The following is an 18209-nucleotide window of genomic DNA, read 5'->3' on the forward strand; positions in this document are numbered from 1 at the left end:
ATCAAATATGAATAGTATTGACACGTAGGAACCCAAAAATCTTATCTGAAAATATTATCCAAATTAGTTGTTTAGGTAAAAAAAATTGTAAAAAAAATAAAAAAATGAATAGTATTTGCCATGGCAAAGGGCAATTGTTGGAAAAACACATTACTTTTTGCAAGGGCAGCCATTATTAACGTGAATAGTAACTGTCCTAGCCTCCCTTACTTAGCAAGGGGCAAAATGCTAGAAGTGCTCTAAGAAAAGAAGGATGTGGTTCAAGTCCAGTAGTTGATCAGGCCGACAAGATAAGTCCAAAACTTGCACTTTGGGCCACATGTGATTTGACCCGTTTTAGATAATCTGAAGGGAGACCCGGCTCAATTGTCCGATGAGATGGCGGTAAAATAAATCCGAACCCCGAACCTAGTGGATACAACTTACAAGCCTTCCCGTTTCTTCGACCGAATGATGGAATGACCGTAAGCCCCTCCAACATCCAAATTCCAATGCCTATATATTTTCTCCTTTGTTATGTCTCCCACTTTCCCTCTCTTGTTACTCTCAGACTCTCTCTCTCCTTCCATGATCTTTCTCTGTGCAGAAAACCCTAGAAAATTGTCATTAAATTGAAAGAAAAAATAGAAACACAGTAATTTGGATAAATGGCGAATAAACTGGCCACGAGAAGAGAGTTATTGGACCGTTGGAGAGGCATTGAGGAAGAAGCAGACGAAGACGACGATCGCATTGACTCCTCTAAACGTCATCGTCTCCACCAGAACAAAGAACAATGGTCTTCTCTCTCACTTCTTTGTTTTAATTTGGTTTTGCAGCCAGTTCGCTTAATCCTTGCTCTCAGGAAGCATACTTTTCCGAAAAATGCTAAACACAGTTATCTAAAGTGAACTTTGTTTATTCATTATTGCTGTTAATTTTGCTTGGTTTAGATAAGATAAGTAAATAGAAGAACTAAATTTAATGACAGCAATGCCGAATTTGATTGGCGGCTTAGTAAATGGATTTCTGTGCAAGATGGAACATCGGATTTTTTTAAAGTGGAGAAAAGAAAGTAAGGGAAATGGAGAGTTTTTGTTTATTATGTTATACGAGGCCTGCCTGCATTGGCATTGTTGTTCTAGGTATGTTATTTATGTTAAGATTCTTATTTACTTATGCAGAATTGCTATTCGGATAACTAAATGCGATCCTTAATGTAGTGCAAGAAGTGAACTACATTAGCATGTTTGTTTCTGCTGATGATCCACATCAATTTCTTCGCGTATGTGGTTAATTTTATTATCGTTTCTTGTGTGGGCTTCTTCATGGATATGTCTGACCTAGGAAGTCTTAGGCACAAAGCCCTTTTTGCACTTCAAATTTCAGTTTTAATTGTTAACTCTATAAAATTCCTGTAAAGAATTATAAACCTAGATTTATTATGTGAGACTTAAGCAATTGAATTCATCCAAAGTTAGACCTTTTGTTTCTCTTTGCTGTGTAAGATTGAATCCAAGAACTACCTTAACCTGAGAATGCACTCATGCATCCTTCTTGATTTATTTGTTTTCTTTTCTGTCTTTTATTTATTTTAATTTTTTTGGGGTGGTTATCTTCAAGATTTGATGGTTTACTATTCTTAATCAGCTGACTAGACTCTCTATGTGTTTGTTTAGTTCTAACGTTTAGTATTCCATTTTGGCATTGTGTCAGGTTTGCAGATGCATTTAAATTCTTGATCTGTTTGCCAAAAGAAAATCATATTTGGTGTGGGTCCTGGGATATAATGGGGCCTCTTCTGGAGACTTTTTACAACTACTTCAAAGATGAGCATTCTGATTCTCCTCTTAGACAACTATGGAGGAGAATCTCTGAGGAAATGCGGCAGTGCATCCAATGCATTTCCCAGCACTATCAAGCCCATGAGATGTATAGCACGGAGTACGAATCGAGTTCTATTGGTCCCCTTCTGGATGTTTTGCGAAGTCTTGATGAGGAAAGAGTGACACAGCACTTGACAGAGATAAATACTAAATTAGCCCGAAAAGAATATGATGCTGCCCGTGATAATGCAGAAGTCATTAGTGTCATGTATGAGGTATGCCGATGTTCTCTTTCAATTTTCTTTTTATTGACTTATTCTTTATGATACAACAAGAATTGTACTTATAGTAAACTTTTATTCATACATGTTGAATGTATAGCATGTCGGTATCAAAAGGTGTTAATGAAACAATTGGAAAATTCATTCCAACTATGTAATTGTATGTCAAGATGCATGCCTGGAAGGGATAATTGACACCCATGTCTGGTTCAGTGGAAAAAATAGGGTATTAAAATTCTGTGTTATCATCAAAAGGCAGTCTAAATAGGCTCTTCATGTTTATCAGTATATGTAAGTTGGATGGTCAACGAAATGATTGATAATTTATCATGTAATGTTTGGTCCTGGTCTTTTTCTTAATCACTATGTTTACGAGACATATACCCTATGAGAGAAGTTGAAATGTTTTCCCGGTTTCTGCAAAAAAGTTTGTTGAAACTGTAATGATTTGGTTTTTATGGCCTAGTATGGCATTTGGTCGATCATTTGAGCTTATGTAAATATCAGGCTTACAGTTGATTCTCATATGATCATATCTTATATTTAAACTTGTTATGGAAGTTCTCTTGGTGTTGTTATGTATGGTGATGCCATATCTTACCCCAGGATACGTTGTCCTTCTAAAGTAGAGTGCCAGTGCCATTATAGAAAATTGGGTGGGTGTGGACCAGTTATATCTTACAGAGTTTTCAGGAAATATTGGTGATTGTACGTGGAAATTTTGATTTTGGCAGAAATGGTTAGAAAAAACTGGATATTTAGGAAAAATTCCTGAAGGTTCCGTGATATGGTGGTAAGTATCAACCAAAATTTTGGCATGGTTTTTGGAAAATTCTTTTTTATGTAGCTCCTTTTTGACATACTGTGGTAAATTCAAAACTAAGGGACACTTTAGTATGAGTTTTAAACCTAGATGACCAATGGATTATCTGAGGGTGTTTGGCAGTTGGGTACTCTCTCTCTCTCTCTCTCTCTCTCTCTCTCTCTCTCTCTCTCTCTCTCCCCACCCCCCTCTTTGAGTTACACACAGATGGTATGCTGGTGTCTGTGAAAACTGAATAAATGAAGGAAAAGGGGCTGCTGCTGTGTGAGGAAAAAGGCGTATGAATGGGTAAAGGGCTGGTTCTCTGTCCCCAACTCCATCAGATGGAGGTTCAGCTTTGCTCAGTTGTTTTTCTTAGTGGAGTGGATCTTGTTTTCAGGCTGGGCTGAATATAGTGTTTGCTTTTTGTGATTTTACCCCGCTACTTTGCTGGGTTTGAATTTAATTTGGGCTTTAACTGGTCCTGCTATGTAAATTATTAAGCCCATGTCTTTGTATAATTTTGGAATGGACCATTAGTATTTACATGGTTTGAAGGACGTTACAGATTGGGCTCAGCTTAATGCTATGACTATTTTAGTTTTTTGTCTTCCCTGTTTGTGCATTTGTCTATTTATTTGTTTTTTATTTGCCTTGTGGAAAACCAATCTAATTAATAGCCAGGCAAGGGGGTCAATGTGTAGGAGAAATGGAAGTTTGAGCTCTAGAGATATTTGGACAAGCCTCACTTATGTTGAAAAACACAATGAAAGCCTGTTTTTGTTAGGGGATGAAAAAGGACAGGAGGACTTGATCATTCATTTTGAAGTTTACATATCTAGGGTTTATCATTTTTTTTGGTTTTCTACCAATATTATTCTCATAGATATCACTATTTCCGTCGATATTTCCGTGAATTGGGAGTATCAGTATTTGTACTGACATTGACATTTTCATCCTTATAAGTGATATGTGTGCATTTATCTATGCATTAGATTTCCGTGTATGTTGTCATATTAGAATTGACTTTGATTTGATACATTTGTTGTCTACTGCTTGACAGGTCCTAATGTTCCCTGTACTATTGGATGATGAGTCCTTATTCACTGAATTTGAAAAATTTATTGAAGCAGTTGATAATATGCATGAACTGGCTCTGGCTGGACAGCAACAGTTTCCGGTATGTTTTTGGTAGATTTGTTTCTATGTGTTCTCAGTTGGCTTTTGTCTTTCTTAAATAAGTGTATAATTTTTTCCTTATAGATTGAAGCTGTTTTCTGTTAGGGCGTTTATGCGTTATTTTTCTTCAAAAGAAGAGTGCGCTCTGTTGGTCATCGTTTAGCTGGTTCTATGGGAAAACTGAGGTACTCTGATATTATGCCGGTTTCTGCTTTAATGGTTTGATCTTGAGTTTCAAAATTTGTCATCTGATGATTATGCTAACAACCTGGTCTTGTTTTTGGGCTCTTTAGCCTGTGGTGGAAGAGGGTAAGGGGGGTGGGTGAGGTGCAGGTGTTTTAACATTTTACATTGTAATGTTTGAATGCGTCACCAAATCACATTTTTTGGGTTGAAACTGTTGTTATGCACTACTGATATCACTATTCACTTTCAAAACTACCTTCTTCTATGAAATGTTGCCTTTTTGTTTAGTTAGCATGTGCCTTCATGCAAATGCTTTATATTTATCTATAATTGTAATTCAGTCTCTGCATTTTGGTTTCATTTTTTGTTATCTTTGTGCATAGGAGAGCAACAGACTTGGAACCCTTGCAGCCTTTGCTTAAGAAATTCATCGGCTTCTTGGAGACTGAAGTGTTACCATCAACTTTGAAAACTTTAAGGCCAAGAGTGCAGCTGGAACGCATGTCCATATGGCTTGGAATAAAATCACTGTAGGAACTTCTGGCTACAAATAATTTATTGTCAAAAGTATTTTTCCTTTTCCAGTTTTATTGGTAATGATCCTTTTGTGTGTTTTATGAAGGCTTGGGTTTTTGGAACCTCCAGCTTTTGAAGAAGGGATATTAGAGCGCTATCCCATTTTTCTTGATATTGTACTCAACCATATTAGTGGTGACTCATTAGAATTCTCTCACGCAGTTGCTTGCTTGAGAATACTCTTTGAAATGCTTGGTACACATCTCCTTTTAATTTTCAATTATATGTTGATTTTCTGTTCAATACTGCTCAGTCATTTTTCCTTACTATTGTGGCTTGACTTAGGTTGTAAACTTTGGCTGAGATCTACATTGTCTCCCAGTGTGATGCGCAATACTCTACTGGGCCAGTGTTTTCATACTCGAAACGAGAAGAGCCATAAGGACATTTTCGATCTTTTTCAGCCTTTTCTGCAGGCATGTCTGTGATATATTCTGCAACTTTCATTTATAGCCTTTTCTGGCAACTTTCATTTATAGCCTGTTCCTGTTTGTTATTTTTTCACTTGCTAGCAGTAGTTACTAATCTGATATGTCCAAGTCCAATTTATGCAGTCTCTTGAAGCTTTGCAAGATGGGGAACATGAAAAGCAACGTAGGCATTTTCTATATTTTCTCCTCATTCAGGTTCCCGTGAGTAGTAACTTCAGTGGCTTAACGAGACAAAAGGCTTGTCAGGTTCTTATTTCTTCCCTTAGATTGTTAATACGTGCGGTATCTTGTGTTTAGTTAGATTATGCATCTTCTCATTATTATTGTAAGACAGTTTTATTTTCTGCATTATCTTTGCTTTATTTATTGCAAGTTTTCATTTTCAGATAGCCCTTCTAATTGTGCATCGAGGTTACACAATGAACCCGCCTTGTCCTCCATCTGAATGTGCACATATGTGGTATGTAATTTATCTATCATTGATTTGATAATCTGTGGAGGCTGTTTCTGGGGAGAAAACAGATGACATGAAGTTGATTATGCTATTACTTTTCAGTTTGGAATATGTATTTTCTGTCATTCGTTTTTGCCAGATATTTTTGCAAACTATAGGAGGGGAATAGGGGAGACTTCCATCTGAAAATAATTTTCTCCTGGGGTTGAATGTTGCAGAGAAATTAGTTTCTATCTTCATATTAATCGTAAATATCTGGTATAAAAGATTGATGAAGGTCCTGTACTATTGCTCTCGTTTTCCTTGCCGAAAACAAAAGAAGGGAATTCAAATTTCCTTCCTGATGCTCTTTCTCACTTGATTTTATGTGTTTTAGAGCAATTATGCATATGGGTTATCTCAATCACATATTTATTTGTGTTTTGTTGTTTTTTAATTGGTCAAGGGTTTTGCACAACATTACTGTTGCCTGATTAATCTGTTTGTATTTGACAGGGGCCCTTCTCTTGTGTCATCTCTGAAGGATTCTTCGCTTCACAGTTCTCTAAGACAACCTGCCTTTGATCTTATACAAACTATCATGGTGTCTGATGCTGCTGTGTTAATAAGCTCAGTGTTGAATACCCACCCAACCGTGGGTTCTGAAAGAAGCATGTCTTATGAGTTGAATGATGAAGATGATGAGGGGCTTCCATTTTCTGTGGATGCTGAAGAGAAGGATAATAGTTCATGGAGTGAATTTAGCATTCAAAGTAAAATTACATCTCGGGAATTTGGAGAGTGGATGTGCATTCCAATGTTATGGATTGATGTCCTTGTTGACATCAATCCATCAATTCTTCCTATATCGTTTTCCAAGGCTGTTTTCTGGGCGCGATCTCGTTTTCCTATGGTAGAACCTGAGACTGGTGCAGAAAGTGCTCTTCCAGTCAGAACCTGGCTTTCATCCTTAGCTACAGAAATATCTTCAACCTTTGGGTGGAAGGTCCCCACTGGTTCTGATGATGGTGGAGATGGGAAGGAGTCAAAAAACTCAATTAAAGTCTCAACAATGTCTCTTCCTTTAATACGAACATTCAACAGGTTATTTTCGTTCCATTCATTCTTCTTACCTTTGTTACTTATGTTATAGAAATGCTGCTATATTTTTCAGTTTATGTGCTACAGCTTCCATTTTGTGCATACTTTGTTCCTGGTGGACTTTGTGGGTCTTTTAGTACTAACATGGTGGTGTGTTACAGGTTAACATCACATTTTCTGGTTCATGTGGGGCAGGGGGAACTTCGTAAACAGTGGACATGGGAGCCAAGGATGGGTGAAAGCTTGTTCCTTTCACTTATAGATCCCAATGATGTAATTATTGGATTCCAACAGTTATTTATACTATTTATACTTTTAGCCCAGAAAACATATATTTATAGCTTAGATGCCACTTAATTGGACCTCATAATGTTATCATTCAATTTTACTTATTGTTTGCATCTTCTATTGTGTCTGTTTTAATTTTTTTGTATTGCATTAATCTCTATGTGATGCAGAATGTGAGGAAATTTGGCAAGTGCATCGTGGAACAGGTTTCCAATACACAGGGTCTTTCTAGTAGTTTGAAGTTCCTATGTTCTTATGGATCTTCATTGTCTGCTGTCCTTTTGGGCTTGAGACATGCTGTGAAACTGGTAATACTTTTGCTTCATCAAATTTCTTGAAAATTGAAACTACTGATATATAGCAGCAGCATTTAGTTCACGTATCTGTCCCGTTAGTCTAGTATATAACTAAGTGCATCTGTACATGTGTTCAATTTTAAATCAACTAATTAGCTTGATTTGTAATTTCGATAAACTTATCTGTTTGATGGTGAATTTATAATTACAATAAACTTATACGTTGATGGACACTCATTTTATTTGACCTCTAAAAAGAGGTCCAAGTTTCGTGCTATCTCTCTGATCCGTATTTTATTTAATTGTCAGTTTCTTGATTAGTTAAAAGAGGCTATAAGTGTCCTGACCTTCTATGTTTAGATAAACAGGCATGCTAATTTTAATTAGAATGTGTGAGTGAGCTTTGGGATAGAGTTAAGTACTGGGCAGCGTTGTGGGCTTCGGTTACAAAAGAGTTTAAAGACTACTCTTATTCCACTATTATGAGGGATATGGCAGCTTCGGTTAACTGAGGGGTGGGGGGTATGTTGTTCTGTGGTTTTTCGGTTGTGTTCCTCCCTGTTAGCTTGGGAGGGTTTGGTGCTGTTTTTTTCTCTCTGTTTGTTTTTGTTTCTTCGGTGGTGGTTGCCTTTTCCACCTCCGTGTTCTTTTGCTTAATAAATTTCGTTTCTTCTCAAAAAAAAAAAAAAAAAAAAAATTAGAATGTGAAGTCACGTGGGTCCCTTTTCCTCTCGTCAGGAAACTGGTCACAGATAGAGAAAGAACGTATGGGTCCATGTTTAATGGGTAGAACATAAGTTCTGAAATGCTGGTAGTGTGTATTACCAGTGTTACAGTCATTAAGTTTTACAGTAGTTATCCTTATTGTGATATCCTTTGCTTCTGTTCTTTTTCTACTACAGTTCATTTCAAATTTTCAGGTCCAACTGGATACTGTTATATTAAAGTTTCAGACCCTACATCATTTTTTCTTTGTTCTTCGGAGATTACTAATTGACGGGGATTCACGTGCTGCGGACTTTCCAGAACCTGACCACTTAAATACAACGAAGTTTTCTTCCCAAGGTGGATTTCTTAGGCAGCCAGTCTTTGATTCCTCACCTGTCAATGTCAATGGCCATCCGTCAAATGTCGACTCAAATTTACTGGAAAGATTTTATTACTTGCTATCAGAAACTGCATGGCCTTCCGTCTGCAGGTGCTTATTAGAAGGAAAAGCATTTATTGATTACAGTGTTTGTCAGGTAGTGTTTCTAATTGTGAATGACAAGTCTATTTTGGTTATTCGCATAGTGAAGACAACTTTGGTGTTGTACTTATGGGTACTGGTAGCATTTTTTTTCCTTGGGGTGGGCTGTGGGGTAACTTATTAGATGAAGTAAAATACTTGTCCTCTCTCTCTCTCTCTCTCTCTCTCTCTGTGCATGGTTGTGTGTACCTGAGTATTGTTTTTATGTGCAGTTTTAGTTTTTAGTGATTTTTGGAACTATACGAGTTCAACAATTCCTACAAAAAGGAAGGAAAAGTGGATCTCAGCTTCTTTGAGCGTTATATCTGGGTTCTATTAAGCTGGAATTCTTATTATTTTTACTTACATTTTGTTTCAGATGACTTGTGTCCGAATACTTGAGATCCTCCCTTGTGTGTTTGAAAATATATACTGTTTATGTCATAAACAGTCTGGATTTTCTGGAACAAAGGAAAATATACATGACTTCTCATGGCTTCATGATTTTATGGATTGGGGAAAGTCATCACTTAAAACTGTGGTCGTATACTGGCAACGAACTATCACCTCCTTGCTGAAATTGCTAAAAGGGTTTTGCAACAGTTCTATCACATCAACAATCGGCACCATTGAAAATCTAATTTCATCCGGTGAGCTTTCCATATTGATATAGGTTGATGCAAAAAAAACATTACTATCTTGCAATGAGCACCTGACCCCCTTCTCTTCTGTTGAAGCAGTGACCATTTTTCACTATTGGAACTAACAGTTTTTTTATGTTTTGTGCCTTCTTAAATCTAGATTGCGTTTCCATGGATCAATTGATGGAACAAGTGGCACTCCTTTCAGTTTCTTTATCCAAGGAAGCCTCTTCTAGTGTGGGAAAGACCGACCTCTGTTCAAAAGCTTTGTTTCCCAAAGGGTTATCTTTTGAGAAGAAGTATTCAGCTCCAGTTATGCAGCCCTTGCCAATCAAGGAACCAGATGTTCAAATCCTGCACTCACCATTGGTCGATAACAGAAAGTGTAGGGATGGTATGATTGTCCTTTCTGATGATGAAACTGAAGCAGTTTCACCCAGTGAAGTAATTTTGTCTGATACTAAGATGAGTCCGTGCATGGTGGGTGACAAGACAATTGCTTGTAGTGCTGATAAAAGTGCTTCTTATACTGAACCTGCGAAGAATATTTCTGGTGCAGACACTTACAAGGATTCTTTCAAGGCCTTCCAGAAAAGAGATGCTACAGAGGGTTCTGGCCTTGCTTATCAGAAACAGGATTTTGATAGATCAAGAGGAAAAATGCCACATGTTTCTTCGCTCAAATCAAAAGATGTAGATAATAGCAGGAAAGAAATAATCCCTGAATGCAGTATAATTGATTCTGAAAAATTCCAGGATAAAATTAATTTGAATAACTCATCTGACAGTGCTGTCAGTTCCAAAAAGTTGAATCAAGCCTCCAACAATGTGGTCTTGAAAGAAGACAACACTGTGTTGAAACAGATAGTATGTGATGCCAAAGACAATTCATTAGAGTCTGCTCTCAATTCGGTCAGACCTCAGCAGTCACTTCTGACAAAAACAAGCATTCCTGGTCCTAAGCGACAACTTATTCAGCTTAGATCACCTTTTCAGAACAGACCTGGTCATTTACAGAGGATGGAAGCTCGAAAAAGGTTCAAGCCGCCAAGGCTTGATGAATGGTATAGACCTATCTTAGAGTTAGATTACTTTGCTCTAGTAGGGGTTGCATCTGGAAGTGCAAATGATAACCATAAAGTTGCGAAATTAAAGGAGGTTCCTGTGCAGTTCCATTCACCTGAACAGTATGTTGAAATCTTTTGTCCATTGGTTTTGGAGGAGTTTAAAGCACAGTTACATAGTTCATTTCTAGAAATGTCTTCATGGGAAGAGATGTACTTTGGCAGTTTATCAGTGCTTTCAGTTGAAAGAATTGATGATTTTCATCTTGTACGCTTTTCTCATGATGTCAATGATTCTACAGCATCAAGCAACTTCTCAGAAAACGATCTTGTATTGCTAACAAAAGAGCCCCCACAAAAATGTTCGCATGATGTTCATGTGCTTGGGAAGGTATTCCTTCATATTTAGTCATGCAACTAGTAAGTTTGTTGTGATATTCCTACATGAAAAGTGATTTGTAAGTTTTAATGATGCTCAGGATGTTGCTTTGTCTGCTGATGAAGATTAAAAATCTTCTTTGAAAATAGTAAGAATGAAAAAGAATAGCGAAACATTCTAAAGTTTAATCACTTATGAGCGCCCAAAAGTGTTATCAGGTTTAGAAGAGCTAGATTCACATCTATATGATAGAATTTTCTGCTAAATTTTCATTGTAGAAGATAAACTCTGTGAGCAACTCTGGTATGCACGCATCTATGCACATCTATCTTTATATCATGCTAGAAAACAAATTTCTTTTATATATTTTTTTATGCTAAAATAATCTTTGTGTTTCTCAGGTGGAGAGGCGTGAGAGAGACAATAAGCGAAGGTTAAGTTTACTACTCATCAGGTTTTATCTTCTGAATGGTACTTCACGTTTACATCAAGCCAGAAGGAACCTCCTTGAACGTAGTAAATGGCATGCAAGTCGTATTATGAACATTACACCTCAACTTCGTGAATTCCAGGCATTATCATCAATAAAGGATATCCCCTTACTTCCAATTATTTTGAAGCCAGTCAATGATTCTTATGATTCTAGTGAAAGCAAGGAAGTAGATCTGAGTAAACTGTCCCGACTGTTGCAGCAAGTATTGAAGTCATCCTTTAATGAGAGTCAACTTCAGGCTATTAGTATTGCCACTGGAACATCTAGGCGGACGAAAGATTTTGAATTATCTCTTATCCAGGGTCCTCCAGGTTTGTGGTTTACCTCGCCTAACTTTCAGAGATCTAAAATAATTGATTTATCATTTGTTAATTGGATTTAATTGCATATATCATATATGTAGGTACCGGTAAGACAAGAACTATTGTGGCCATTGTCAGTGCTTTGCTTGCTTCCCCTTCACAGAAGACAGGTCCTGAAAGAAATACTCTGGCTGGGAGTTCGAAACAAATTTCAGGTCCCAAGATTAACCAGGCTGCTGCCATTGCAAGGGCGTGGCAGGATGCAGCCTTGGCTAGACAACTGAATGATGATGTACAAAGGAATACCAAGGCTGTAGAAAGTTACTTCAGAGGAAGGGTGCTCATCTGTGCTCAATCTAATGCTGCTGTTGATGAGTTAGTGTCAAGGATTTCTAGCCAAGGGCTGTACGGCAGTGATGGAAAGATGTATAAGCCATATCTTGTGAGGGTTGGAAATGCGAAAACAGTTCATCCAAATTCGCTGCCATTCTTTATTGATACACTTGTCGATCAACGGTTGGCAGATGAGAGGATGAAATTGATTGATGCAAAGAATGATTTGAGTGTGGATTCTTCAATTGCACTGCGCTCTAATCTAGAAAAGTTAGTCGATCGTATTAGATTCTTTGAAGCCAAGCGTGCTAACTTAAATGATCAAAATCCTGACCTTAAAAAGTCTTCTGAAGATGATAGCTATAAGGGGGATGATGGGAAGGAAATGTCTGATGCAGAGATAGCTTTCAAGTTAAGAAAACTTTATGAGCAAAAGAAGCAAATTTATAAGGATCTTAGTACTGTTCAGCAGCAGGAGAAGAAAACTAACGAAGAAATCAGAGGGCTTAAATTTAAACTGCGGAAGTCTATACTGAGAGAAGCTGAAATTGTGGTAACTACATTAAGTGGCTGTGGGGGAGACATTTACGGAGTGTGTTCTGAATCTATGTCAAGTCATAAGTTTGGCAGTCCATCTGAACATACTCTTTTTGATGCTGTTGTTATTGATGAAGCTGCTCAAGTAAAGTCTGTCAACTTTTTAATATTAATAACAATAGTTGTGGATTCTTTCTTTCTTACCTTTTGAGCGTTGCTTGTTGTTACAACAGGCTCTGGAACCTGCTACTCTTATTCCTCTTCAGCTTTTAAAGTCAAATGGAACCAAATGTATCATGGTAAGGAGTGTTTAAGTTGATTACATAAGAATTTTCTATTGTTAAGTAGTGCTGAAATTTGAAATTAATGTTAAAGGTTGGCGATCCAAAGCAACTTCCTGCAACAGTTCTCTCAAATGTTGCCAGTAAATTTCTATATGAGTGCAGCATGTTCGAACGTTTACAAAGAGCGGGGCACCCAGTTATTATGCTGACCAAACAGGTAGAGTAAAATTACAAGAATTCGCCTCCCCTTTCCCATTCTAATGTTATATACATATTGTGTTGGTAAAGATAGCGTTCCCTTTCAGAAGAAGTGCATGCTATAATATAATGATGTGTTCTGGCCATATTTAGGAGTGTTTTGTTATTGGAACTTGGCCATAAATTGTACAATTTCTGCTGTTTATTTTTTATTTTTTTACGTTGGTGCAATGGAAGTGTACAAAAAGATTATTCGGTTGGATTCCAGAAAGCAACTGGGGTCCCATATTAAAGTGGCATTTGCTTCGCTCTTATTGGCTGTAACCTTGAGTGTTTGTAGGCTTATAAGAATGCTTCATGTCTTTTGACGGTCAATATTTTCCATTTCAAAGGAAGGTAGTTGTTTAATGTTGCATAATTTGTGAGTTATAAATATATTTAAATTTTTTTTGTAACCTTTTGCTTTTTACAAGATCATTCATCATTGTTTGCAAACTTCTTGTATGCTTTCTTCTACTACTGCTGCTGCTACTACTTCTAAGGTTATTTCTATGTTATTGTTCTATTACTAAATTGTCCACTACTACTGCTGTTACTGCCACTGTTACTGTTTCTGAGTGAGGTGCGGTATGACTGTTCTCTTGTTTAGAACCTGAAAAATTTTCTTGCACATTATTATTTGCAGTATAGGATGCACCCAGAAATATGTCTGTTTCCTTCTTTGCATTTTTATGAGAAGAAGTTGCTGAATGGCGATCACATGTCTAGCAAATCAGCACCATTTCATGAGACTGAAGGTCTTGGACCTTATCTCTTTTATGATGTTATTGATGGCCGGGAGCTTCGGGGTAAGAATGCTAGTGCCTTGTCCCTGTATAATGAGCATGAAGCTGATGCTGCAGTTGAATTACTTAGGTTTTTCAAAAAAAGGTATTGAGTCTCCTTTTTCTTAAAATTAAGTTTTTGATTGCTTCAAATATTGTATACTGGATACGTTGCCTAGGTACCCAGACTCCTTCAAGATTAGTTATTGATTTTTGGGTGATTGCTTATATAGTGGATATGTTGCTTAGGTACCCTTCTGAATTTCTTGGTGGAAGAATTGGCATCATAACTCCATATAAGTGTCAGCTCTCGCTCTTGCGCTCTCGTTTTTCTAGTGCATTTGGATCTTCTACCTTAGATGAAATGGAACTTAATACTATTGATGGCTTCCAAGGTCGGGAGGTTGATATATTGATACTTTCCACTGTTAGAGCAGCAGAGGCACCTGGAAGGAACTCCAGCAGTATTGGGTTTGTTGCTGATGTGAGACGGATGAATGTTGCTTTGACAAGAGCCAAATTCTCACTTTGGATTTTGGGTAATGCGAGGACTTTGCAGACAAATGAAAACTGGACTGCTCTTGTAAAAGATGCTCAAAAAAGAAATTTGGTTATAACTGCTGAAAAGCCGTACAAGGACATGTTCAAAACAGCTTCCGAGAAAAAAATTGGTACTGATTCATTAGAGCCACAACGTGTTCAAAAGATTAAAGATACAAGTCATCAGCATGCAAGAAAAAGTGAACGCAGTGCAAAGGAAACACTTGAAAGAAAAACAAAACATATTGATCATGTTGCGCAGAGTAAAAGAAGGCCTAATGGAGGTGAAACAGATTTTTCAGCAACTAAAGAAGAAACTAGAATTAAAAAAGTAAGTGCTAGAGACGAACCTGATTTACCAGTGAAGGATGGCCTTTCTACTGATGCCATTCCAGATGGCTACAATAAAATTTCCAAGGAGTTGAAGTCAGCAATGTCAAGGGATCATGCTACAGATGGTGAAAGTAAAGATAAGGAAAGCAGAAAAAAGAGAAAAGTTAAATTTGAAACTTCGAAAAGGGATGCAGATAACCCTGAACAAAGAACAGATGATGGTAGATCTATGAAATCACAAGAATCAAAAAGGGCTAAGAGAGCTTCTGAGGGTGACAGAAGCCAGACAAATCAAGTTTCAGCTCCTGCAAATCAAACTAAGGATGCAAGTGACGGAGTTAGAACTTCAAATCAAGCTGGAACTTCTCAAGATTTAATTGCAAAAAGGAAAAAACAGCGCGAAGCTGTTGATGCTATTCTTTACTCAGCTCTTATTCCTTCAAAGAAGTCTGAAAAATCAATGAAACCCGTGCCTTCTAAAAGACCTCTATCCTCTTCCTCAAGTGCAAGTGGTGGTATAAGACCACCCAAGACAAGGAAAGATTAGCTTGTCTGTTGTTATCTAGGTATGATATGTTTCTTCTAGCATGGCACCTATATTTTAATGCAAGTTAACATTATAAATTTGATCATGGTTGTTAACGTTGTCAATTGAAACTGCATTCTTGGTTGTCAATGTTTTGTACAGGTTTGCGGTGTTTGTTTGGCTATCATCCTCAACCAGCGAACTTCCTTGCACAGCACCAACGCTACCTGCTCGTCGTGGATTGGAGCCTAAGTTTTCCATTTATCTTTTTGAGAATGAGATGGAGAACCTGTAAGTTGTTGCAGACTGCAATTGGAGAACCAAAAGCAGGAGACGGGTTCCGATGTGAATGAGCTTCACCTGAAATTTTCTGGTAGGGGGTTTGTATGCCATGTGTAAAAGTTTTTTGATTGGTGTACCACAATAGATTAGTTAGCATCCTTTCTATGGTTTTCCTTAGATCATGTGTATATAATGTCAGTTGATGTAAATACTAGTCATTTTGCTTTTCTCAGTTCAAAATTTTCGTATGCTTAAAGAAACATCAATTCTATAATCTTCCTCCCTCTCAATCTTCAAACTCATTTTCACTTAGTATATATACTATACATGCATCTCTACCAGAAGATTCAGTGTTCATCCTCTTGTATCCATCCACCAGGCATGTGACGTGGCATCATCCCTTAACCCTGTATTTTCCAATGATCAATTGCTCCAACCAATTCCTTGTAGCCCTAGTTTTTGCCAACCCCACAAGTTCCCTATTAAAATATCATTTAACAACCTCATCATCTCATCAACCTACCAGCTTTTCGATGACAATTATTCTATGTTGCATAAGATAGCTCATCATTTGGATCATAATGGCTGTTACTTGTAAGCGCCTCCATCATCACATTCTGGAATTGACCTTAAATCTCTCCGCCATTATCGACTGTATTTCCATGCTTGTTTGTCACATAAGAGAGTCATGTTACATGCAAAAAAAAAAAAGTCAACAATAATTTTTGCCAACCCGCACATGACACTCCCAGTAAGTGTTAGAACCCACAACCTCACACCCTCTGTCTCAGACTTATTGGGGGAGAGGGGGTCGATATTAAATTTGGTCCAAAACCAAATGTAGGTCTAATTGTAATATTAGAGAAATGAATCAGATCCTACAATCATTGCCTTGGCATATGCCATATCCTCTCATCTCATGCAACAACCATGCAATGATATATCCACATGCAACTAAGATAATGAGAGTAGTTGGGTTTGATATTTACGAAAAACCAATTTTTTTGGGTGAGTGGTCTCACACGTGTGGCGATTTTTAGTTGTTGATGCATGTGGGATTCATATTATATAAATGATCAAGAGTTATCCGACATGCATCAACCATTGAAAATCCGTAGCAAAGTTCATTTGCCAAAAGAAGCATGAGTTTTGTAAACCTCAAGCTATTCAAGAAACTGAAATGTTACTGAACACTAAGCCAAATATAGAAGCAACTTTTGAAAGGGGTTAGGAAAATGGAGGTACGACAAGATGCATGCATCTATATATGGAAATGTACAAGTATACATATGGTCAACCAAACTGATCTAATTGTGTATTCTTATACAATGATGATTAGTCTAAAAACAGTATTCTTAGACAATGATTAATGAAAATGGTGGTTACTGATTTGTTCAACAAGTTGTATAATTGATTCATATATATTAATTCATGCACTTTTTTTTTTTTTTTTTTTTCTAGGTCACCATTATTGTCAAAGTGTCAACCTTTTTGGGTGTGGGATGAAGGGTTCACAAACCGATGCATTTGCTACAAATTTTCTTTGTTTAAATCTTATTGCTGAAGCAATCTTACCCACCACAGGAAATCATGTGAAGATCCACATGCCTTGATGCAATTGGGTAATAAATCAGAGAGGGAAATTCATCACGTCACATATCACAAAGAATAGTTTTTGAGACGCCTAACGTTCAGATGTAGAAATCTTATGTTCTCTTTCCTCTGCGCGGCGGTGTTCCTCTCTCTCAACCCAAAACTATTTGTCCATCAAGGAATGGTTTCCACATGGTGATATGTTATGACACTCCTTAGTTAGCACACCTTATTTTTTTTATTTTTGGAACTGACAATGCTTTGGCATCTATTTTGTGCAATGATTTTTTAGCATCTTAACGGTCAATTAAAACTATTATAATTAAATAGAATTATAATTAAAACTATTATAATTAAATAGAATTATGATTCACGGTTCTTATTCTAGTGATATTTCTCTTCTTAAATTTAAGAATAAGTCACAAAGTTCGAGTTCTTCACTCCTGTTGATTAAAAAAAAAAAAAAAATATTTTGTTCGACTGTGCACTCAAAATTGGCACTGGCAGTCTAACAAATTAGGTGTAATAAATTAAGTTGAGAAGTGTAGGTTTCTGTTTTTCCTATATACAATATCGATAAAATCATATCGATGAACTTGCCAATTATTTGGTAAATAAGCAATTGAGGGGATATCGAAATAATACTTATACGTCATCTATGTCATGTAGAAATAATACTTACGTTGAATTTATACTCGAACAAATGACATATAACTCAAGTGGTAAAGAAAAATCATACTTTTACTCATAGTTATCTTCTTTGTGTAAAGAAAAAAAAGAGAAGGTAAGTTCACATAAATAATGTTCTTGGGAAGAATGTAATATTACAAGCATTATGCGCATAACAAATTTTTATTTTCTAATATTTTTGTCAGAGGCCATACCAACTGTAGTGGGAACTTCATCATTTGTTTACCTTTATCATGAGAAAAAAAAAGAGGCATGATTGGAAAGGGCCCATAAAGATATGCTAAATTAATAATGGTTTTGAAAACATGTATATATTAATGGTACAACAATATATATGATTGGAGAGCCCCATTGGGATCTGGTAGCTTTATTTCTGAAGAATCACACATTCATGGAATTGAGATATGCATATATTACATGCAAAATTGAGTGAGTCAGAGACACCAGATTTTGTTATTTTGTTCGCAGTTTGTGAGAGACCCCGTTCAGCTCACTTGGTTTCTTTATTCCATGCAAGCCTGCATGCAACAGACGATATATCCATTCTATCTGCTGCCTCAATTTGAAGAAAATTTGAGAAAGAC

General features: G+C 36.9%; 1 protein-coding gene across 4 annotated transcripts; it reads left to right on the plus strand.

The window, feature by feature from the left end:
• Positions 1–549: 549 nt before the first annotated feature.
• Positions 550–15632, plus strand: LOC117621479. 4 transcript variants are annotated; one of them, XM_034351979.1, is made up of 22 exons: positions 550–778; positions 1696–2080; positions 3952–4068; positions 4173–4252; positions 4637–4783; positions 4876–5024; positions 5115–5245; positions 5384–5506; positions 5647–5720; positions 6210–6797; positions 6956–7067; positions 7253–7390; positions 8299–8622; positions 8986–9256; positions 9408–10702; positions 11092–11494; positions 11587–12500; positions 12589–12654; positions 12731–12856; positions 13523–13767; positions 13911–15100; positions 15223–15632. In XM_034351979.1, exons 1-21 carry the CDS (start codon positions 648–650, stop codon positions 15079–15081), a joined length of 6990 nt encoding a protein of 2329 aa, XP_034207870.1. In that variant the 5' UTR covers positions 550–647; the 3' UTR covers positions 15082–15100; positions 15223–15632. The 4 variants fall into 4 exon arrangements, with proteins under 4 accessions (XP_034207870.1, XP_034207873.1, XP_034207871.1 ...); XM_034351980.1 differs by lacking the exon at positions 550–778 and adding an exon at positions 1051–1124; XM_034351982.1 differs by lacking the exon at positions 15223–15632 and having other exon boundaries at positions 13523–13766; positions 13909–14031.
• The last annotated feature ends 2577 nt before the right edge of the window (positions 15633–18209 follow it).

The sequence above is a fragment of the Prunus dulcis genome, chromosome 3 (assembly GCF_902201215.1).
Source record: "Prunus dulcis chromosome 3, ALMONDv2, whole genome shotgun sequence".
Taxonomy (NCBI): Eukaryota; Viridiplantae; Streptophyta; class Magnoliopsida; order Rosales; family Rosaceae; genus Prunus; species Prunus dulcis.

What these genes read in the sequence shown, in the direction of transcription:
- LOC117621479 (XM_034351979.1), top strand. Translation starts at nt 648, where the DNA reads ATGGCGAATAAACTGGCCACGAGAAGAGAGTTATTGGACCGTTGGAGA. An exon ending in TTAATACGAACATTCAACAG is followed by an intron (nt 6,798 to 6,955) that starts GTTATTTTCGTT and finishes GGTGTGTTACAG; the next exon opens with GTTAACATCACATTTTCTGG. An exon ending in ATGTTCATGTGCTTGGGAAG is followed by an intron (nt 10,703 to 11,091) that starts GTATTCCTTCAT and finishes TGTGTTTCTCAG; the next exon opens with GTGGAGAGGCGTGAGAGAGA.